Below are 24,955 nucleotides of genomic sequence, written 5' to 3'. Positions count from 1 at the left end.
CCAAGTCTTCCATGTCCATTGAGTCCACTCATCCAAACTTTATCAGAAAACATTTTTAAATCTTCTTTGTCCTGCTCTGCTCCATGCCTATCAGGACCTACCAATGACCCCCCCGCCCCCCTGCCCCATCATTATTCTTCTCCCTTTTAGAGGCCAGTCTACTGTACTAAAGCAAAACAGCCTCTTCCGACCTGACTTCGATTGTGAGAGACATTTTCCAGTATCCTTGCGCCAGTCTCGTGAGTGACAGCTAAGTTAACCCAAGATCACGCAGGTCGGCTTTCACCCACCCACCTCTGGCCTCCGGACTCACCTCTCCCGTCGGTCAGGAAGCCATTTAAATAGGGCAAGCATGTTGGACACAGCTGGAGCGTGACGCCTTACAGTGTGCCACTGATTTATCTCCCGTGAAGGGCAACCCAACTTGGGCAGCCTCGGCGTCATTAATCAGAAGGCACATCGCCATGGCCACCGGAAATTAATGAATTCTTTTAAATCAACATTGTCACATTATTTGAAATGCGTAACTTATTAGGGAGGGAGTGGCGGCGTGTAACCGTGCTTCCCAGAGCAAAATAATCCAAAAATCCCTGGTTCCAAAAATCCAAAAAAAAACAAGATGCTAAATTTGCCCAGTTCTTGACATTTTATAAGACAAAACTTCATTTCATGTACATGAAGCATCTTCCGCGTCATCCGTAATACCAACTGGTCATTTCCAAAGGCAAGCAACCATTTGTTGTGTTTACATCTTCAAAACTCCCCAATGTGTTTCCATTCCTTCATAACAATACAGCGTTGCAACTAATTGCCCATTCCAAGGTCTATATGTGCCGTGCAAATTAGCAATGTGCTTTTTGTGAGCCCTCATTTGTCTCGTCTCTTGGAATGTTTTGCCACACCAAAACAGATGAAATTATTTTAGGTGGATCCAGTCCGCAATCATCATTTCAGTATGTCAACGGATCGTTGTTGTTGTGGGGATGTAGGGTATCTGAGGTCAGCGCTTTAAATCAACAGGTCGCAAAGCAACGTGTTTGTCAAAGAAATAGTCGGAATGTCTGTCGAATTTTCGAGGTGGTGCTCAAGCAGTCGCCATTTTTATTGATGTTTTGCCGTCAACCGAGACTGCAATCGCATTGCGGGTGGAAGCCGTTCTGACAATGGAAACACTTTCATCAGTGTTGTGACAGCACTGTAAATGAGCGGCAACATTCCCCTGACAAATTAACTTCCTCTCAATCGATTACTAATGCCTTCCGGTGTTTCCGGTGCACTGTAACCCCTTTTATACGTACGAGAAAGGTTTTCACGGGAGTACAAACAAAGGATTAGCCTTCCCTAACGTGTGTTTTATTACAGCGCAACCAACCACTTTGGCACCGAAAGACGACGGCCTCCCCTCGTCCGCGGACAAGCTTTACATTATACGAAGAGACACTAAGAAACATGTGAAATCAGACAAGGTCTTGTTAATGGGATTGTAGTGTTTTCGAAGGCGGCGTTTAAGGGGATTGTTTATCCTGCTAATATGTCACTTTCAATACATTAGGAGTAGTCTGCTTTTTTCTTTCCAGGCACTTTGCCTTGCATTTAATCCACGAGCACACAGGAGGCAACGCAGATATAGATTTGTGCATAAATTAGGCCCTTGCCGTTTTTTTTTTCCTCTAACGTTGGTTAATGATGCTCATTACCTGTAGTAAACCAGCATTATGTTTTGAATTAATTACGCATCACAATGTGCGGCGGGGCAGCTATCGCCCATGTACGTGTGTGGAATTGAAATGATGGGAAATGACCTTGAACAACGGGAGCTCGTGCACGTAAACCGCTCCAAGACGGCACGTTTTCCGCGCTAACGAGAAACATTCAAGGTCTCGCTGTGGCACAGCGGGACCAAAGGCAGGCAGGCATCTGTTTGTTTGTTTGGTTGACACCTACAAAACTCCTCAATGGGCTTTAGTCCCGATGCTCCGGATTTATATACGCGACTTGATCTTGTCTTTGGTCGGGATTTGTATTTTTTAGCATGGTTTTCAGACCATTCATTTGGCTTTTTAAATTCCTGTCCGTTGTAGTCAAAAGTGTTGATGAGTGTATCGAATCAATACGTTACCCTTTCGCCAGGTTTTGAAAAAAAAAAAAATCGTACACGAGTCAGTACCAAAGGAAACTCGGGTCTTTTGAAGCTTCTGATACATCAGAACTTTTCAAGATCACCTTGCAATCTGCCGCATTTTTCCTTGCATGTAAATCATTTTGGGGAAGTGTGGCGGGCAAACGGTGTGGAATAGATGCCTTCTCGAAGCCACCCGATGCTACTTGCCACGCCTTGTCCGAGTTTTGTGAAGCGGTGAGTCACTGTCTCTGAAAAGATGATTGCTTTTTATGGCGCCGAGCAGCTGCTGCTGCTTAGATTGACCGCAGTTGGTGCCGCCATTGGGATCGGATGTGGGCCTCGGTGATAAGGCCGCAGGGGCCTCTGCATTGCCGAAATTAAAGAATCCACAATCTTTGGTGGGCTTTCTTCTCATCTTCTCTCAGCATACGGATCACTTGAAGTCATCTATTATTACACATAGGCTTGTGCGTGCCCGGTTGGATACATCTTTTTTCTTCAGGTGTCAACATCATACGTTGGCTTGTGAAACTGCAAGTCTGCAACTCTTTCCTGAATAGCTGCCGTAAAACAAGAAAGTAGCTTGTATAAACTTCTGAAGAAAACTATTCCCCAAATACGAGAACAATCTGAAACAAATGTACCTTTTTATTGCAGCTTATACAAATCAGGCAGTGGAGTTTAAAAAAAAAATCCTCTTTTCTAGAACCTCAGTGAAATGAAAGTAGCGTGTTTTCCGCACTATAAGGCGCACCTAAAAGCATTTAATTTTCTCAAAAGATGAAAGTGCACCTAATAATCCGATGCGCCTTCTCGTGCAGAAAATACGGTATTCAGACCGACCGGGATGAAGTAATAACTTAAGTAAATGTGGATATCAATCTAACTAGGACAGAAATTGATTTAAAATTTAAAAAATAAATAAAAGTGGGGCTCTACTGTAATTTTGAGAACTCCTCCCGGCTTGACGTTTGGAATGACGTAACAATAATCATAATCATTTCCTGTTTAGCTGTGTGCGTAGCGGTATCCAGTTTGGCATACAAGAGATAAGAACCGATGAAACTCACGGTGGTGAAAACGCGGTCTCCTCGGACGGTGAATGGGCACAACATAACACTGTCACAAATGACGGATGTTCCGAGAAGTGGCAATACCAACCCAGAATGAAATTCTTCAATATTTACTCCTCTCGCTTGATATTTCCCGCTCCATATTCTGACCCCTCTGTCAACCATCCCGGGATTCTCAATGAATCGGTCTCTTTGCCTCCTCCTCTCCCTCACATGAATTATTGAAGCATCACTTTTGCCTTCTTTGCTGTCAGGAGTCAGCGCTATAGGCAGACTCAACCTGCAAAGAGACGTTTTTGCCACGTATGTAATGACATTCCGCCGAGTGCCCTCGGGGTGCCAGCCTTCATCCCGGTAAACGCGGATGACGCTGGCTTGTTGCCGAGCTGACAAACTGTCACGGAGCTGTCGGCCTTGAACAATCGGAGAGCGTGTCGGTGCTATGATCACCTCTTACGTGGAGGATCGTCAGCCTACTCGGAACCAAAGTTGCCGTGCGGTGGGGGGGCGGGGGGGGGCGGGGTAGCGTGCACGCACGCATGCAAAGCACAGCCGTTAGTCTTGTCGGGAGCCCGTGCTGACCTGTCCGTCGGAACACTCGAGGCGGCGCCACCTCAGTCCTGACAGTTTTTCCCCAAAATGTCTTCCGATAATGTCCGACAATCCCTGGCTGATCTCTGATTTGATCCGAGAGAATTGTGTCGTAAATGGTCTAAATTTGAAACCCTCCACATCCCGGCGAGACCGGCAGAAGGGCACTTATGAAGGTCAATGCGAAATGAACTCGAACCACTCCGCTTCACTAGGTTTAATGAACACTGCCCTTGGTTTTGAAGTTGCAAAGTTGCCAGAGGACTTCTCTATTGTTAGCGATGCCATTTAAACGATGTAGGGATAGGCGTATTAGTTGATCAATTGATCATCACGATATTTGACTTTAATTTCATTTGTGAACATTTGTGGCGATGGCACTCATTTGCCACGTCTCATCTTGGTCTCATGATGTCAAAATGCGAACAGCATGTGGTGGAGAACTGTTTAAATTCCATTTCGTATTCAACCGGAACATTTATGGGTGGAAGACCTCTGGTTTGGAGCAACGCAGCCTGACGAAAGAAGACTTGACCACAAGTCCAATAGCATTTTACACCGGTTCTGGCTGGTAATACTGGATCGAATGCACTCATGGCAACAATTAGCATGCTAACATATGAAACAAATTCCAACTTTGATACAGTTTGATGGAAAAAGAAAATGGTACGACTCATTTTTCAAACAGCTGAGACAAAAACACATTGAGCAAACTGCTTCCCTTGTCCTTTGAAACAAAGCGAGTAAGGAAGAGATGTAAAAAGCTCGGACACAATCCTCGATAAAGCCTTCTTAGTGCTGCTAAATCCTCAGTGTGGGCACTGGAGATATTCCTGAGTCAAACTCATTTTGTCAGCATAACTCAAATTTGAAAAGCTGATCTTATAATCCCCCGTGGCACTCTTTATTCTTTACTTTTAAAAGTCTTTTTAAAGTTCAGAACATAATGTAGATTTGTTTTTTTCAATTACCCATTCTCTAGCAAGCAAGAAAAACATTGATATATATATATATATATATATATATATATATATAGGGAGTGCAGGACGTTTGTGAAAGTGCGCTGCGTTCATGAGTACAGTATGAAATTTGCAGTCAGTTGATGAAGCGTTTTTTTATTTTTATTTATATATATAAATTTTATTCATGATGTGGCATCATGAATTCCGCATGTCAAAATGTCAAGGGTCAGTAGCAGAGCTCACCGTGTCATCTTTCAGTCCTAACCAAGCCCAAATTCAAGTTTCAACACCCGCAAAGTCAACGTTTTGGTGAGAGCTTTGTCGGTATGCCCTCATATCACTATAAGAGTTATTTATTTATTGTTTGTGGACATGTGTTTTCCTGATCAGTGTGCTTTGTCAAAACGGACCAGGCCTAAATTGTGACACGCTACTGCTTTTGACAGTGACGTTCACAAGTGTGTCTTGATTTCCACAATCGCCGTTGAAAGGTTCTCGTCCTTTGGCGTGTGCGTAATCTGCAGACGCAGGCCCGAAGCGAATGCATTTTTTATCCTGACTTCAATTGCACAGTGATTAATGCGGATAAGGCCACGACACCGCCGCAGAGATGACATGCCTGCAACTGCCGCAGACAGCCAATTAATTGCGCTTGATATGGCCATTGTCTTCCCATTAGGGGATATTCTTCCAACCGACGACAACAACATCTGATGCGATATGAAGAGAAATGCGACTCATTCATTTTATATCCATTTTTGCTTGAGCCACTTTTTGATTTACTGAAAACATAGACAAATCTCAGACTAAAACCGACGACGGCATCTATTTCACCGTGTAGATTTTGCGCGTGGCGACGTTGGGCGATAATTCCTCCTCATCCAGCGTTCTGACAGTTCAAATCAGCTTATTCAAAGCTTCATCTGCTGACGCGATGATGTTTTTGAGTTGGAAGGTAGCGTGAGGAAAGCCCACGTCACATCGCAAGACTACCCTCGGGCACCGCTCAATGTCAGTTTCTCAACGCCTCACTTTTGTTTTTTGTTTTTCTGATGTACTCTCTCGCCTTTCAGAGATGTCGGGGAGGGGCGAAGACATCTCCCAGGTGCACTGGAAGCAGCAGTGGCTGGAGAACGGGACGCTTTACTTCCACGTGTCCATGACGGAGTCGGAAGCGGTGGCCCAGACCACGCAGGCCTCGGCGCGGGAGCCGGTGCACATCACGCACGAACACATGCATCTGCTGCACATCTCGGTTATGGTAAGTAGCATGAGTAGGAGTTATTTTTATTGTTCTCGTTGAAAGGAATTACCATGAAGCAACACACACAATGGAATGAAGAGAAAGATAATCTTAGTCAATGCTATCTGGTTTTACGATGACGGAAAGTGTTAGCATTTCTTACCTGGATATTCGAGCGATCAAAGTTTTGGAAAACTTTGTACGTGAAATGACGATAAGAATTTTTTGGGGTTCTGTAGTTTTTGGTGCAAAAAGTGAATTCTCGAATGATGGATTTGACTTCACCATTATTCACTGCCCGTGGTGCACTTTTACTGTATATTTTAATTTTTTTTTTTCTAATTCAGAGGACAATCATGTATGCCCCCCCCCCCCCCGAGTTCCAAATACCTCAATTATTTTTTTTGTCATCGTTTTTGAGGGGATGGTTGTGTCTCATTCAAATTAACCACCATTCTTTCCGCAAGCCTCCATCGAGGTTTGTGGCAAAGTGAGAACAACTTTCATTGCCATGACAACTAGGGGCCCCAAGTCTTAAAAGGCAGAGTGCGCTTCCTCATATAGATTAAAGCCAAACAGAGTATTTTCAGACCCCTTGTCACATTTCATGAAAATGATGATAATTCTAATAATAATCATGATAACGATAATGATGCTAGTCGCACTACTACTAATAGTAAGATAAAGACAACTAAGAAATTAAGCTACCTGTGGCCTGGACTATCTAAAAAAAAAATTACACCATATCAAATCATTTTATTTTAAATATGACCTTCAGATTTTACTCAATCATTTAAACCATTGATTGTCCTGATCGACTGTCGTGGCACCACCCTTTTTCGGTCACAGCTCAAGCACAAAATCAAATTGTCACAACCTGCTACCTGACGGCACGCTATGTTGTCACTTGTTCCGGCTGGCTTTGTAAGTGTGACAAGTGGGGGCGGGACCAAGTGTGATTGAGCAAACAGGAGGAAGGTGGGAGTGAAGGGAGAGAGTTTGGGAGAAAGATTGCTTGACTGGCAGTTGACGGCGTCAAGAAGAATAGAGTCCTCACCTTGCAGCCTGGCCCCGAAGTGACAGTAGCAGACATAATGATGTTCACTCGAATAGCCAGAGGACACCTTGGGGCTGCGAGGCCAAACAGCCACACTTTAGCATTCCGACTGCCTTTGTCTGATTCTTCAATGGCTTTCAGCCCCCGTTCCTGCGATGGAATTCTGTCACTCTGGAACAGGCTCCCTCCTGAAAGATGCCTTCTAGAGGTCCAGGACTTTGAATTACTCCTTTTTATTTCCTCAGTTACTTCACTCCTGGCACACCTTTAACGCTGATTTGTAAGATTGTTGGGGTTCAGGAGAGTCAATAAGCTTTCTCTGCTTCGCCAACTATCCAGATAATCAACTCAGTTCTGCTTTCACAGCGTCATGGAGAGTTTGATGCAAATATTCCTTCTGTTGGTCTGTGGCAGCTAACAAGCTAACATCGTACAGCGTCTTTCCTAATAGTCATTACCAAATGTCTGTGTCATGTTTTTGTCACCTTTGGCTTGTTCCATCAGAGGGTTGCCATAGCGAGTCGCACTCAATTTGTTTGGGACAATATTTATGCCAGGTCCCCTTCCTATCACAACCCAGCCATATTTTACCAGCCACACCGGCTGTACTGGCCAGAAATTGAACACGCTGCTGCATGAAATGCTCCGCTCCATTGCCAGAGCATTTTCTTTGTCACGTAAATACAACCACTTTAATTTTAAATCAAAGACAAGGGAATTTCAAAGAAACTGGTTTCGCAAAATGGACTTTTAAAATAGTCCCTGGGATGCAATTTTTTCGATGTCCTGCGTTCCCTTCTTGGTGCCACGAGGATGAACAGGCCTACAGAAATGAGGTAGAAGAAAGTCTGAGGAGTGGTAATTTCTTTGACTTAAGAATAATAACGATGACAAAATATGAATCCAGTTTGCTCCTACATTTAGCACAACCCTTGGCGGAATATCACTCCCCTGGTAGGGTTGATGTTCTGTCTGGGGTGTAGAAATGGAAGAAAATATCTCCTCCTTTTGAAGCTTTGCAATTTTCCACTCTTCGGGGAAGACTTTCTACACGATTTAGAAGCATGTCTATGGGAATATATCTTTTTTTCTTGTTAAACCCAGCATGCCAGTTCACATTTCTTTGCAATCATCAGTTGTGAATTTGTTCAGGATGTATTTCTTTTTGTCTGAACCGCTGTCGTAATTTGAAGGATGTGCAGAGCATCGCAGTGATGTTGCATAATTGACAGGTTTGCATTCGATACCTCATTTCATTTCTTTGTAAATGGAGGAGATGATTTATAAAATTTGAGTCATTTCACGCATGGACAGAGAGCGCAGAAGAACGCGTAATGCAATTCGTGGGATTAATCATATCCACAAGCAGTTCGTACACCTCCGGAACCAAGTTATATCTGCATTTTGAGATCAGGGCAAGCAAAGACCGGCCTCCATCCCAAAGGTGCACCGGTTCAACCTTTCCTCTCGGACAGATGAGCTTTCCGTTACCCAGCCCTGAACAAAAGCAACATCAACCGTTTTGAAATCATCCCGGCTCATTCGCTCCAGCTGGCCATCAGCCCGCGGTCGTGTTTTACTTCTGAGCGTCCTCAGAATGTCGGGCCGAGAGACTATTCTCAGCCAAGCACGTCCTGCACGGCTGAAATGGCCTTCTTATAATTAAACAGTCACGGGTGATGTATGACCATCCGGTCATCGAGGAAGAGGGAAACTGTGGAATCGGCGGACTGAAGAGATGAATGTTGGGCGCGCTACTTTTTTAATTGCTCCGAGTTTTAATTGTTTCAGTCACCTCTGTACACAGGCGGTTTATTGCGCCATACGTTTAATTAAAAGTGCACGCTGGCCCCTTTGCTTCAGTCTGACACCAAAGCTTCGGGATGAAGAATTATCGGACATGCGATTTGCGCTCATTGTTCTAATATAGCACGTTACAAAATGGTCTTTGTTCGAGGGAAGCTTTCATTTTTTGAGGCACTGGGGTTAAGTGGATGAAGTCAGTGGCTCGGTATGCCAATTAGCAGCTTTTAGCTTTGACATATAATGAATATTTTTTTCAACAGTGTCTTTGTCAGGATAAGAAAGTTTGCTGCTACACAACTACGCTCCCCTCCAAACGTATTGGAACAACGAGACCACCGCTCCTTTTATTTTTACTGTACTGTATACTGAAAACATTTGGATTTGACATCAAAAGATTACCGTATTTTCTGCACGATAAGGCGCTTCTGAGTATAAGGCACGCCTTCAATGAATGCCCTATATTAAATATATATAGAATAGAGGCCACAATAGTGGCTACGGTTGCGTTGTGCATCCGCTAAATGCAGCTATGCCAAAGGGAATAAAATTCAGTACAATACAGCTTGATTTACGTTGCGCTTTCACAACCGCTGCAGCCGTAACAAAGCGCTTTACAGAACATTTAAAACACATCCAAGAAATCAGAATATTGAGCCATATATAAGGCTTTTGAGAAAATGAAATGCTTTAGGTCCGCCTTATAGTGCGTAAAATACGGTCATATGAGACAACACATCAATTCAAATTTACTTCAAGGCGTTTCGTAACTTGAGATTATTGAGGATCCACTTCTTGATCATGTGCAACCTCTCAGAAATAAAATATATTGAATTCTTCTGAATGTTAACCACATTCCACAATAATCAAGGGAATTAAGTTGATGAGGTCGCGTTCGAGATGGTATGAGCTACGGAAAATGGAGCTCGCGCTATGGCAACGACTCCAGGCAACGCTAATCTGCTCAGTACAACTGGATATTTAAAGCATACCGACTAATAGGGTCATTAATCGTCAATTTTTCCACTCCCTTCTTCTGAAGAGAGTTTAAATTACCATCAGAGGAAATATGTGAATTATTTTGCGCGAAAGTCGCTGAAAAATCTTAAATGAAAAAAAAAAAGGTTTCGTCATAGCAACACAAACATTGACTTTACCATCACTTCAGTACAATTTCCATTACGTGGCAATCGATCAGTGCTATTTTGTGGATGTCATATACGCGAGAACTATTGCTCTTTTACTTTGAATGCCCTGGCGGGCTCATTATTTATACTGCCTAAGTAGCGTTATATGGCTTCCGATTAAAGTTTTTGCAGCTCTCGTTAAGACTCCGCGACGATGGCGCGCGATTGTTTATGCCATCAATCTCACTCGCGCTTGTTAACTTGCGTTTGGCTTTAATCACCCGCTGGCGGCGGAGGCTTTTTGCTTTGAGTGATGGCCCTCAAAAGCAGTCACCTTCATTTAAGCTAGCACGATTCTCGCCGATATCTCGTCAACGTTCACAGTTCACGGTTACGGTTGGTCCACTCGTGATGATCGCTGCCAGCTGCTTTGGTGTTCGTGAAATCTACAACAGGTGCACTGGAGGGGCCAACAACAAAAATCTGGAAAATTGCAAACTCTTTCACTGCTGCACAATTAGAAGTACGTACTTCGGGACAGCAACGTGGTACCGTTTGGTTAGACGTGAATCAGTGCTCGGTAGGACCGACCCCGATCGCTCTGTACAAAAAAAAGGAAAAAAAAATCAACCGCTTTGTTATCCGTCACTCGTGGAAAGGAAATTTGCCGTCCTGATTATATTTGACAGGTCGGCGACGCAAGTTAAAACATTTTGCGTTTGGACATGCCTTTCGCCAAAAAATAGATACATTCAATCAAAAAATTCCTCCCAAAATGCGCTTCTTCTACGACTGCAAGTTTTGCAAGGTGTCTTTTTAAGATCTCAAATGTGATGAATTGATGAAAGTAGCCCATTTGGTTGTCTTGAATGCAAAGCAGCACTTAGTGTGCTCTCTTTTCCTCAATACAACTTGTGACATTACAGTGGCTGTCTCATCTACTGCGACGCCGAATAATGTGCCTCATTGCGCCTTCTCCTCGGGTTCTTCTTGGAACTCGCAGGGGCTTTTCAGGAAAAGACGACTTGTCCTCTCATCGCGGAACCTAGAAATGCGTCGGAGCAACAGCCCCGCTTTCATTTCCGTGCCTCCATATTTTTGCTGATTGTTTTGCTGATTGTCATTTCCACCGTAGTTTATCCCGCTTTCCGAATTGAGTGAGATTTCCTCAATATAAATATTGCCGCGAGCAGATGTTTTCACGATGTCCAATTTTCTGGCTGCAAGGCCGAAAATATGCGCCCCCTTTATGCAATGTGCGTTGGGTGGCAGGACTCGCCTTTAATTTTGTTTTGATGGGGAAGAACCTACAATTTGGATGAAAACTAAGCTTTGTTTGGAATATGTGTATTGGAACGAGCCGGCGTTTCAGAGCAGCAGATGTGTCATTTCACAGCGCGGGTGTTTTCCCCTCCCACTGAGCATTGATATGAGGACAACAGTACACTTGGGGCAGCAGCGAAAGCCTAATTTCCTTCATGAGTCCACAAGGAGGACGCACGTCTCGTTCCAGAAGCACTGTTCACCTCACTCTGAACGACAGCATGGGCATCTACCACGATATTCTCGGCTTTGCTTTTCTGCTTGGACTGAATAGGAGTGGTGAAAACGGGGGTGGTGAGGGAGGTGGAACTACTGTACATCCCGCAGATGCTCACTGGTACGAATCCCACCATTCGTAGCCGCTGCCATCGCCGAGTTAAGAAGGCACACCACACGCGCTTTGGTCCTCTGATATGGCTTCAAGGACTGTGCCTTACCCCCAGAATGACAAACTGGACAGTGAAGTGCCAAAAGTAACGTGCTCACTTGGCAGACAGAGATGCGCTCTCTTGAGTGTGGCGAGTTTAATAGTGCATGGTCCTTTATTTGTGTTCATATTCTGGAAAGGAAGGACACGTGGTGAAGTGGTAACAGAGTCCTTGACTTTCTTCCGCTGTGTTTACTCAATCTAAACCTATTACACTGTTTTGACCCACCCCCCACGCTTTTAAATGGCTCGCTTGAATTAGAAAAGAGGTTGACGTCATGAAGAATATGCAGCACGAGTAGACGCACAGCTGTTTGCTGTCAAGATGTGCACATTGTATTCGACTCCTTCCGCACTCTTACAAATACAAATATTGGAGGGATACGGTTTCACAGAGGAACAGACTGAAAATGGGTCAGGTATTAAATGCTATTGCTGCTCTATCAGCTTGTCCCTGAGGACTGTCGAAGCTTATCCCACATTTCTGCACCCCGAAGTCACAATAGATGTTTTTTTATAAACAATAAAATTTTTTTTTTTTTTTATTAAGACTTGGCTGAGCTATCTCGCCACCATTTTTAAACCTCTGCCGTATTTGACAAGGATGTTGAAACTTTTAATTGACAGAGTTCTGTTGGTTTCATTTTTAGATGAACGCTTCCTTTAATTTATTGAACCTGAATGTTTTGTTATTTTGCTCATCGATAGCAACGTTGTTTTGGACTTCCACATGTTCAAGGATTTCATATTTTGTTTTGATGTTCTTGACACGGTTTGAGAGTCTGTCTTTGATTTGATAAGTTAAATCAGCTGCAGCTGTTTTGGTTAGTAACGGAGTTAAAATGCAGAAATTTACTCTTAAATGTCCTTGCGTTATCAATATGAACTTAAAACAAAAAAAAATGTAGTTACAAGCGTTTTTTATTTAATGGGGAAAAGGAAGGTGACACTATATTTTTTTTCGACAGATGAATGACACTACTGGCCAATTGATTCATGCTGCCTATTAGAGCAGTAATTCCCTACCACTGTGCCATGGCACACAAGTTTGAAATTATTTTTTACTTAATTGACCTGGAAATTATTGGTTAACATTCCCAAGTGTGTCCTCAATTAAAGAGGCCTGGATTCCACACCGTAATTTTGGGCCATAAAATAAAATGAGCTCATTATATTTTCATCATATGAATTTTTTTAGGGTGAAATGTTACGTCTTGAAGATGTGCCGTGAGATTTTTCTCATGAAGATGTGCCTTGGCTCAATCAAGATTGGTCAACTTTGTATCGAGGAAATGACATTGATAGATTGATTTTTGAATTTTTTTTTTTTATGCATATTGGGTGAGGCAGTCAACGACTTCCTGTCATACAAACTGCCAAATTCTTGACCTTATTATGTGTTGGGCCTCACTATCAATTCATCTCTTTTATTGCCTCTATTGAAGCACGCCCTCACGCAGCAGCAATTAAAAATAATAATAATAATCTTGCCATAAATTTTCAAAGAACGTCTATTGAAAACTTGTTGTTTTTCCCTCCCCTACTGTATATGCTAAGGACGGCAGATGTGCACGACTAGCAAACAGTAAGGTGCCAGTTGCCAAATGGGAACATCTGTGCTCTTTCATTTGGGGTTGGAGTCCTCATTACGACCCGTGTCAACCCGTTGCACAGAGCGAAACAAAAGCACCATCATTTATTGTTGACCTCATTACCGAGAGAGAAAAATGTCCATTTGTTTTTAATACGGCAGTTGGTAGTAGCTCAGCTCTATTTTACCTCGGATTGGTTCCGTCAGTTTGAAAATAGGGATACACTAAAAAACAGTTTATGGGTGTGCTTCTTTGCACAGTAGATACAACAATGTCTACCTGTGAGGGCAGAAAAAAAAGTACCGCATCAAAGTAGAACCAGCATTAAAATGTTAAATCACCATCTTTGGAAACTGGGTTGTATTTGTCAGCCATTCCTTCCTTTCCATATATCGATGACAGAATTGCAAAGCAATGAGCAACATGCTGCTTCATCGAGTAGCTGACAACTTTGCTAAATTTCCCATGGCAACTTCAAACTAAAGTGTTCAGACTCTAACAAGCAGTTTCAGCTGCCCTTACATGGATGCGCTCACGCGAAAAGGTCAGCCCAGCGCGGCGTCGCCCAGAGCAGCCTGCGGATCACAAACAAAAAGCAGAGCCAATTATATAAATCACTCTTTAAGTCACCACAAAGGAGATCCGTCACAAATTCAAATTGCTAATCGCGTGTGCCGTTGCGCAAACACCTTTTGAGGTGTGTGTATTCCTTCATTCTCCGGATTTGGTATCGTTGCAATAACAAACGCTGCCCTTTTCTTTTTCTCAATCAAAGTCACCCCAAGGGGCTCATTGTCCAGGCTCTCTTATTGCCTTGTTATCAACATGCTGGAGCATTGGCCCTTTGTGACACCGCTATAAATATTGACTTTGCCCTTCTAATCACAGCTTTCTGTGAAATGTCACCGACGAGCGCGCCGGCAGTTACTGCAATAGGAAAATAATGTCCCAAGCGCAAGGTGGTGACAGTCGTACGTTTTGTGGGCATTGGAGTCCCCTCCCGGTGCTGCTCATGTGGTTGTGCACTTCAAGCTTAAGTACAAGGAGATGTACACCCCGGAACGATCAAAAGTCACGGCACATATCGACAAACAAGGGCGACTACGACGAGCCTTAACCTTAACCCTGAAACCAGTCGATTTTTTTTGTCTTTTTGGTTGTGCCAACCAAAACAGAAGCACCTAGCAAAGCATGCTAACAGTCTCTCAGTCTTACCGCGTGTTCTCAATCCAATTTTAAAGATGGCGTATTCAACAATGACTAAAATCACAGTCGATGGATTGGGTTTACATTCGGTTTTTCTGTTGCGGCATAATTTGGGCCCGTGCGCAGCATTTTTGCTCAGTGTAATTTCTCCGGTGATTTGCATGGCCTCGCCGATCGATCGCTTCACTTCCATTAAGACACTTTACCTTACAAATAGTGATGTAATACATCAATCTACGCGAGAGCCTTTCTTTTTTGGTTTGCATTCCGCCTTCTAACAGCTGAACAAATTGGCGAAATGGGATCACGTGATGCCGGATTGATGGACGGCCTTGCTTTTCCCCAAGGTGATTTGGCAGAGTGGAAACACTCGGCCAGAGTGCCAGAGCTTGTCATTGCGGTTGGACACAGAGAGGAGAGCAGACACCGAGGCACCTGTCACTCCAGCATACCTCTGTGAGGGTCCTGGCGGAACAGGTTTAAAGCTGAAGGGAAAAAAAAAAGAAAAAAGGAAAGGTTGTATATATATTCAGGATGACATATTTAGCTTTCGGGTGAAAGTACTTCGGATAATGGCTGGACGGATGGACAATTTGTCGAGTGACTCTTTTGGTGCTGTACCAAGTTCCTGTCACACAGCCTGCCTGCTAAATTTTCTGTCATACCCAGCTTGACTGAAGTCTTAAAGGAGCCTTCTACTGTTTATCATTTAAAACAGCTTCCGGTTGTTTTCGTAACATGCCTGTGACTGTTATTTTACCCCCCAAAAATACACGCCAAAATGGAATTGACATCTTAGTTTTGTTGGTCTTTTGATTGAAAACCACGTTTTGTTTTGAATCTTAAAATATATTGCATGTGGCCTGACTCACCTCAATAAATGGACATTTGACCCATTAAAAAAACAACAACTATATACTCTGTTGAGTTTACCTTTTTATGTGTTTTTCTAATCCGATGTCTTGATATTTGGGGTCTAGAAGTGTTTTTCATACAAAGATTAGTCTACGACTACGTAACTACTACCACATAGCTACTGCGTTAGCATAATTTAGCATCCCAACTTATGTACAAATTCAATTCACGTTAATGCCACAGGACTGGAAGTCTCCTTCATTCAAACATTGTCTAGACGGTGTGATCCATTCTTGATCGTGTTTATCGTCGGCGCAATGCCTGTAGCATATCCCAGCTGGCTATTGGTAAACTGCACCCTGCACTGCTCTCCAGTCAATCACATGGCGCATCCACATCCATATTTATACACTGCACTACCGTCTGGTTTGGCCCCGAAAGATTCTAAATAAATGTAACAAACTCTGTTCGAATCAGTTGCAGTTTCATCCCCCCCAGGACAAGATTGGACATCTTCCTTGATCCTTGAGAAAACAGAAGCAGCCATAAGAAACGTGTGCTCGAAAAGTGCCACTAAGAACAAATAAACAAGAAATCGACGAAACCTCCTCGGTGGAGGTAGCGATGCCAATCAATTTCCCTCTAAAACAGGACGGCAGACGCTGGCGGTGAGTCTCCATTGTGGCCAGATGGTGACGAAACAACAGCGCAATGTGCTCTGTTTCGACGCGCGCTGCTGCATAAATCGCAGCATTTGGATCATGAGGGAATATCACGGCTACGCATATAAAAGTCAAGTTTTCTCCGGCAGTGACAAAGGGTCAATTAAGAAAGGGCATGGGGAGAATCAATATTTGAACATTAAAATTCCAACCTATTATGGAGTTAAGAGGGTTTGAGAGAACTGTGATTGCTTTTGGGATGGCGGAGGGGAAAAAAAAAAAAATTAAATCCCTCATCAACAACTACCGTTGAACAATCCTAATTTGCATTTTTTTTGTTGTTTTGTATTGTGACAACTTTGGCATTAAGATTAACAAAATGATTCCTGCTTGATTCAGATTTCAAATCAACAATTAGTGTGTGCTCCCGCCTACTATTTAGACCTACATCATCACCTTCTCTGCCTTGAGCACCGGTGTCAAAGTCATGGCCCGGGGGCCAGACCCGGCCCGCCACCTCATTTCACGTGGCCCGCAAAAGCAAATCGTGTGCCAACTCCCATGAGTCTTGCTAAAATTGTCATGTAGAATAAATAACGTTCAAATTTTGCAATAATTCCTTTACCCCGTTTACACTCACTTGAACAATAACTGAGCAACCAACAACCAGTTAGTTGAATTTCTAAACGAGCAGTCCGTCAATTTGTTGGGTACAAGTAATAATACGATGAAATGATGTCATAAACATTTATTCGGTCCTCCGAGGGACGACGTAACTCCGCGACTGCGGCATTGGTGGCTAGCAGCTTCAAGAAGTGTCCGAAAACCTCCCAAGAAAAAACAGAATTGAACCCTCTGATGTTTTACACAACTTGGGGCCTGTTATATTTTCGGTATATTTTTACACTGTGGATATTTTCGGTAGGATTTGCTGGTGATTCACCCCACATTCTGCAGTTTACTCTCTCACACAGAGACGGCACGGTGCGACCGTTGACGCGGCTCTGCCGTCGCTTGTTGACTGGCGGCTCCTCGGCAACAAAGCAACGCGGTCCCACGGTGTGAATTAAAGTTTGACAAGAGCGTTTGCGAGGAGCTGTGTTGCCGCTTCCTCTTCTGGTGTTCTATCAACACATCGATCGCTTCCCGCCATTGCCAAACGCAGCTGCAGGAAAATTCATCTCCGCGGGCCACATGAAGGACGACACAATGTGAAGAAGCAATAGAAATTGCGGCTGGAGATGTCCTGTTCTACCCAATCGGTGATGACCATTCCTGCCTCATCATTTGGGATGGCGCACGACTGTACCGACCGATTTAGAAAAGTAGAACATTTCAAGGTGACACACGCCAGATGATGAACCATTGTTTTATATTTATCGCCTAGACGTGGTTTTCATACCATTATTGACGGCAATTATGTTTTCACGGCTGCATTAAAGTAGATTAGTCACTTGCGTGCACCATCGGATTACGTTGCGCCATAAGAGCTGAACAGAGAATGCCCCTTTTCGAGAGAGGTTTTTAAAAAAAATTTTTTTGTGCTATTCCAAATTAGCAAACAAACCAATCACACTAGTGTTGTCAATACTGATATGTAAATCAGTGAAAAGAAATTCTAGCCCGTGGCATCTTAGTTTCATGCAGTCATTTTGCGCCATCAGCAAGGACACCTCTGGCATGATTTTAGCCCTCGATTGTTGTCAATCTTAAACTAACATCTTCTGTTTATTTCAAGATGTAAATCAAGTTGATTTAAAAAAAATAAAGTGATTTCTCTTTCAAACTGGGGGGGGGGGGGGGGGGGCTTGGAAGATGAGCGAAGCAAACAGCCGTCCCTTAATTTGACTTTCTGTTCGAATGGAGTCGTGGAACAACACATGTGGGCTGTATTCATCCTGTAATGAAAGTAAAGTAATGAAATGAATCGAAGGCTGAACAGGAAATTGCGCTGCAAGTAAGTTATGAGGAAGCACAAAGCTCATTACTCATCTGCTCTCAGACAGAATGACAGCTAAAATTAAACCGTGGCAAGCAAGCGCTGTGTCTCACTCAAAGTACAAACGACTTGTTTTGGTTTGATGTTTGTGTGCTTACTGTGACTATTTTTTTTGTGTCACTTCATTAGTATGCATGCATGTGCTGTGGCCACACAAACATGTTGTTGTCGCTCTTCAAAACATATCGAAGTGTGACTTGGAGGGTAGTTGTGTGCAAAGCTGCCATCCACGGGGAGATTGTTTGTTTGTTTGTTTGTTTATTGAACATAAAACATATATACAGTAATAATTTGACAGAAAATGAGGTAGATAAAAAAAGTAAAAAAGAAATCAATCTTCATTCAACACAGTTATTATGTTCAAGGGAGTAGGAAGAAGTAAAAAACTTATCTAGTCCTACCCCGTTATGTGATTATATCTAATAAATCATTTTTATATCAATCAGAAAAGAAAAAAGTAAGAAGAAAGAAGAGATGAATGAACGCGTTTGTCCGCGCCATCAGTCGTCCGAGGGCCGCCTTCCCTATCGGCATAGCGTGATTTATGGACATCCACGCAGGCATGAGTTGGAAGTGGGAAGGGAGCTGTTCTTGTCTTTCCTCATGAAGATTCAGTTTTTAAATGTTGGTAGGAACTACTTCCCCATGTGGGTTTTTATTTACAATTCCCTTCCGTATGTGCCCGCGCACACACACGCCACACGGGCTTTTTTTTTTTTCCCCTCCATGCACCCACTAAACTGCTGATTCTGAATTTTTTCTTGCGTTCCAAAAATATATCACCTTTCGATTTGGATACCTGATCTTTTTCCTCAGGGAGGCCTGATTGCCCTGCTCCTGCTTATTCTCCTCTTCACCCTGGTCCTGTACACCCGCCACCGATGGTGCAAGCGTCGCAGGATCCCCCAGAAGAGCGCCAGCACGGAGGCCACTCACGAGATTCACTACATCCCCTCGGTACTGCTCGGCCCCCAGGGCCGCGACAGCTACCGAGGCTCGCGGAACGCGCACGAGCACGGCAGCTCCGTCATCGGCGTGCCCATCCGAGAGACGCCCATCCTCGACGATTACGACGGCGACGAGGACGACCCGGCGGTACGCTCGTTGAACTCCACCCCCAATCAGCTGCACGAGAAAGTGAGCGACGGGATGATCCAGGAGGACTACGGCGTTGGCATCGGCTACGGAGGGCACACGGACATCAAGGAGGATGACCTGACGCATTCTTTCGACAAGCGAGGTCAGTGCAACACTCAAATATGTCCATGTTATTAACAGCCAATGCGTTGGCATGGAAAATCTTTCCGATGTTTTCTTATTGATAAAAATAGCAATATTGCATTTGTTTGTTAAATGTATTATTATTCTAGTTATTATCATGCGACTGCTACACTTGAATTTGCCCCGGGGGATCATCAAGGAATATCTTTCGATTCCTATTTTAAAATGTCATCTCAGCGGCGGTTGTCCTCTTTCCGGGCATGATTTGTACAGTCAGTGGCGCCAGCTCCCAGATGGCCCAGCCTGGATGCTTAACTTTGGCTCTGATCAAGACCACCCCCGTTGACTGCTAGCACAGCATGCGCCGCTCACATTTGGTCGCACAGTTTAAGCCCCAACGACCCCCTGCTGAGAACTACTCATGCGAAATTAACTCCCCTTTTTGCATTCTATTTTGCTTTACATCGTTACAGGGCGTTCGACGAACCTTTCGCTCTTTAATCTGTATTGAATAAAACCGGACCGAAATCATTCCATTTTTTGTTTTGATGGCTTTAGCATCTCATGCCAGACTCGACCGAATTTTTTTCAAGATACTGCCGCCACGTAAAATAAATACGCCTTTCGCGTGTGCTGTAATTGAAAGTGTTGATGTCAAGTGACGGAGGCCCGTGTTGCCGTCGCTTCTTGACCCTCGCAAGATGTAATCAAGGGCTTGTGAAGAGCGGAGGCGAAAATGCCCTTAGCGCCTTTTGTAGCGGCTGGTTGTGTTTGTGGCATCTGTTGATATCCTGTTGAAAGTGGGCCACTTCTCTCCGCGGTTGAACTTGAATAATTGAAGTGGTAGCTGACAGAGTTGGAGGGAGGCCGGGTTATTTCTGTCATTCTGAATCATGCTTTGGCGAGACTTTAGGAAATATCCTTTTTATTCATGCCATCAAATCCGACGTTGGTTTAGGAAAATAGGATTCATCGACAAGTCCGCGACTCACGTCTGGTTTTCCATTTGCATGAAATGAACACATGAGATTCCGTGAGCGTCGTCATGCCATTCCATTTAAAAATCCAGCCACTAAATCCTTTGTGAGCCACCTGGTCCCGAAAATTTCTTGAAAGGAGAAATCGAGTCCATAGTTTAACAATATGTTCAACTATTTGTCATGAATATGAATTAAGCGGCAAAATTCACCCGTTTTTAGCCATCTCAGGGGGGCGGCCATTTTGCCACTTGCTCATGTCGACATCATAGTCGCGCTCCTCTCACCATTGGGCTGAAAAGCCGACAGGGAAGGAAGCAAGGTGTCGCTCATTTGCATGACACAGAACCAGCTGCAAATATTAGCGAGGCTCGAAAAGGAAACTGACAACTCCTCCTCAACTTATCCTTGGGGCATTTTGAAAAGCTGTCTGTTCGGAGGAAGTGATACATTTTGGTCGCCTTTGACCCTGGTTTACAGACTTTAACGTCAAGTTTGATTCATACTTTGATTCGACGTAAAGACCTGACGTGTTCAAAAAACGGCAATGGAATAAAGCGCCTGACAAGATGAATAAGGTCATAGCGATATGAAAATGTCATTGAAAATTAATCTGAAATTCTAAGCAACTCAGGCTTTGGGTTGATGAATTCCATATCTTAAATGAAACAAGCCCTTAACGCTCTCCTCGGCAAAAATGAAATGCATTTGAAAAGCTGATCGGGAATTTGAGCCCTTTTCATTTTGTTCCATGCCTTAACAATTCCGGGTGAAGGTGAATCGGAAATATTTGTCATCCTGGTCGAGTCATTAAAATGGTTGCGCCTGCTATGAATTGTATATTTTCAAATGGATGCTTTTGACTGAAACAACACTCGGTAGCTGTAAGGACCTCGGGGTTTCTGACGAAGTACAAAATCTAGAACTGCCGATTGTAGGTTTGACGTGCTATGTCGCTCCATGCGGCCTCCTTTTCACACCGCTTAAAGGGGCTAATTCCCACTTTTCTGACACTTTCTAAATAAGCCCTTCTTGGATTCCCCTATGCACAATTTGGCATTTTCCGAGAGGCGGGACACAAAGCTTTTAATTTGATGCCTCTGCTTCTCTATCTGCACTCTGCGTGAAGGGGGGTGGCATTTGAGTAAGGGGGCAATTAACTTGCGTCCCAGCGGCTGATCTACACGCCACGGCAACCCGAACGCAAACCTTTAAATACCAGGCTGCCTTTTTTTTTTCTTTTTGCAGTGACATTCCTGCCATGTTATTCTGAATGCAGTGATACTACTTGGAAGGATTTAGGCCCCGGCTGAAGGCACTTTGTCGTATTCCCTTGGATTTATTTTTATTCTTTCATTTTATCACCTCGAAATATGGTACGCGATTTGAGAGGCGCGCGACATGGGCACGGGTGTCGGTGATGTTTGAACTGGGTAATTAAAAAGGAGTCACAAGAGTTATCGCCGTCACGCTTTGGAGCTTGCGAGTGGTCTCTACCACACAGCAAAGTGTGTTCTACGCTCGCGGTGATCGGGCGCCCGGAGTCGCTGGGTTTAACAGGAGCACTGGGGATTCAGCGCCGGTGATGGAGCAAAGGTTTCGAGGACTTTTAAGCTCTCTCCAGCTAGTGTTTATTCATGCAGCTATAATGAAAACACATCTGTTTATTGTCTTCAAATTACCCCAAAGACGTTTTCACACTTCACAACAGTTACTGCGGGAGACTGCGTGGCCGCGCCCTCGACAAATGAGTCTGTGAAATCCATATGCACGTGGCTGTTGAAGAAATAATCAGAAAAATTTTTTGCATACCATTATGGCAAAATGGGGACTCTTGGTAGTCTGTCGTTGAAAATGGTGGAATAGCACTTCTTTAGCAGTTTTGCTTGACGTGAACAGAGACTGTTTAATAAAAGCAGTTGTCCTTCTCGTACAGTAGCTTCGACTCCACACTTTACATTAAAACGGGTTGTCCGGTTCCGCTAAAACTGCCATTCGGATTCCATCCTCGTTTACATCCGTTCAAGCTTTGCGAGTTGACGTAACCGTATTCTTTCTTGAGCTAGCTCAAAACAAAACCACCAAACAAAAACGGGAAACCCAATCTCCATGTAAAATGACTCATTCGTTTTTGTACAACAATCCCAAAGCACCCTGTTTACCTTCCTCGGTGACTGTGCTTGTCAACCTTGTCTCTTTGCTACTTATTGGCTTGGAATGAAACCCGTGGCGGCGGCGGCATCCAAGGTCATCATCTTCATCCTGATGAAGGTGAAAACGAAATTAACTCAAGACTCCGGGGTGATAACCGTGAACTGTCTCTGGTCTCCGGACCGACGTCCGCTGCACTTTGCGGGGCTTTTAATCAGTTATGATCAAGTAAGCGCGTGTTGTCTGCTGCTGGCTAGCATTCTGAAATTAATTGTGTGTGTGGGGGAGACCAAAATACAGGAAAAAAAAAAACCCTTTCCAGTGGAAATGGCTTTGCTGCACATATTCAATATATATGCGAGAGAACCATACTGCCGTTGTAAAAATCAATTTTGGTCTTATGACAGATATCTAGCTGGACGGAGAAGACTTGCTTATGTTGGAGATGTTGTGTGTGGGATGCTTTGTCCATCGTCTCAACAAAAAAAAACCACACACACTAAAAGAGCGTTAAGCAAATACAGTACAGATGATTTTTGTTCACATCATGTGTGGAGGAACAAACTTAGCTCTCAGTCAGCGATAAAGTTGAAGAGTCGAGTTTGGTCTTTAAAAAAAATAAAATAAAAAGGTTTCACTGAGACCTGTTCAATCCATCATCCAAAAATCCATAGAGCATATCACAACTGCAAACCTCCCAAGAAATGGCCAGCACATAAACTGGCAGGCTAAAAATATGGATCAGAGACGAGTACGGGAGGCCCGTGATAACTCCGAAGCAGCCGCAGAGATCCGCATCTCATTTGGGACAAGATGTCCACAAGGTCTTACAGTCCACAAATTTGAGCTTTATGACAGGAAGGTGCCATTGTCGGGAAAGTTGGGAGGAGGGGTGCGGAAAAAAAAAAAGTTTAATATACAGCTTGCCCTCATTGCGCGGGTAAATGTAAGCGAAGGCAATGCTATCAGAATTTTGAGGCTAAAAGACAACGATCGTTTCTCTTGCGCACTTGCCACATAGATCCTTTTTCTTTTTAAGCTAGCTCACAAGAACATTTGTGTATTCCGAGTTTTCTTGCTTTCCCAGCTACTGCCTTCAAAGTCTTTAAAAATGACTTCTATTTTCCCCCTCACATGTAAGCGTTGCAGTCGCTCGCCGCCATTTTTCAAAATAAAAGATGCTCGGAGGATAAATCATGAATGTTGTTTTCCCGCAACCTGCTATTGGTCAACACGCGATTCCAGGGAGACTGATGTGGCCTCGCGGTGTATTGAATTAACTTAATTGTCTCTGGATGTGATGAATCATCTTGGGTGTGTGATAAATTGGCACCGTATTGCAATTATATTTGCATAATGTCTCCGCGCTCCATTTCCGCTGCAACATGCCCTGGAAAGTTCCCCACTCACAACATTTCTTGTTGACTTTGGAATCTTTCAAACGCCCACCAAGTCATATTTCACTTTCTCCCCCCCAGGCAACGTTAAGCTCTTTTACAGAGCTCAAAGGACACGAGCGCAATTAATACACAAACAATGAAAACCTGTAATTATTTTGCACGGATTGGGAAATATGCGTAAAATTCAATGCAAAGGCTAAAAACACAGTGTAGCTGTAACTGCGGCTTCTGTTGGCTACAAGGTATTCGGCTCGTGTTTTCACCTTTCACACCAGAGTTTGAAAAACCACAAACCATTCGCTGGCTATAAAGTCAATTTTTGTTTTTAACCCCATGAAATACTACAGCAGGGATTTATCGCCGATACATGTAGCAGGAAAAACAGGGGTTAGCTCCTCCCGAATAAATAAATAAATCCATCTATTATCTGAACCGCTTATCCCCACGAAGGCCCCCGGGCCAAAACTATTGTACCAGTAAAGTGGCTTGAAATCTGCACCCAGCCTGGTTGCTGCCAATGTCAAATTTCCTCGCCATGGATGCACACGACCCTTCAGGGCGACCACGTCACGGTCGACTGAAATGGCCGTCTCAGCATCACGCAAGATCCTCTTATAGGGAACATGTTTACAATGCGTCAGGGTTCTCCGCAGAATCGCGTGAGTGTCGACATGCTGCCGATTTGCTTGCCGACAGAGTTCAAACGGGCTCAGTCGTGTTCGGTCGTCACGCACTCGACAACACCTCCTCGTCACGGCACTGCGCTCGGCATACTGCCGACGTCTGCGTCGAGACCGGCACGTGTCCATTTGATCCCTTTAAGTTTTAAAATTGCACTGCGCCACTTACTGTATAAAGGCCATGAAAATTGCATGGTGATTTACTCGAAGGCTGAACCGTCGTGCTTTCTGCTTGACTACTTTCCCTTCCAACGCTTGCATCAGCAGCGGAATACCTCCCTCCGGACCAAGATGGACTTTGGTTTATTAATTGATTCACGTTCTTGTCCCGGAAGGGCTCTGATTAGACGTGGCGGTAATGTGACATTAAGAAAATGCAAATTTCGATTAAAGTTTAAGGCAGATTTTAAAAAAGGGATAGGAATCATATATATATATATATATATATATATATATATTTTTTTTTCCCATCAGCATCGCAACA

At 43.8% G+C, this 24,955-nt stretch overlaps 1 protein-coding gene across 5 annotated transcripts in view; it reads left to right on the top strand.

The window, feature by feature from the left end:
* Window positions 1-24,955, top strand: part of astn2 (astrotactin 2) — a 132,442-nt gene that overhangs the window by 18,325 nt on the left and 89,162 nt on the right. For all 5 annotated transcript variants that reach the window (XM_086134387.1, XM_086134385.1, XM_086134388.1 and 2 more), the window contains exons 2-3: window positions 5,822-6,009; window positions 18,859-19,282. In XM_086134387.1, the coding sequence (XP_085990513.1) occupies window positions 5,822-6,009; window positions 18,859-19,282 (612 nt within the window). The remainder of the gene's footprint in view (window positions 1-5,821; window positions 6,010-18,858; window positions 19,283-24,955) is intronic.

This window comes from Hippocampus guttulatus, chromosome 17 (genome assembly GCF_054856545.1).
Source record: "Hippocampus guttulatus isolate MCC_2025c chromosome 17, RoL_Hgut_1.0, whole genome shotgun sequence".
Classification (NCBI taxonomy): domain Eukaryota; kingdom Metazoa; phylum Chordata; class Actinopteri; order Syngnathiformes; family Syngnathidae; genus Hippocampus; species Hippocampus guttulatus.
The sequence above is the reverse complement of the archived record's forward strand: the minus strand, read 5'-3'. Positions and strand labels throughout refer to the sequence as shown.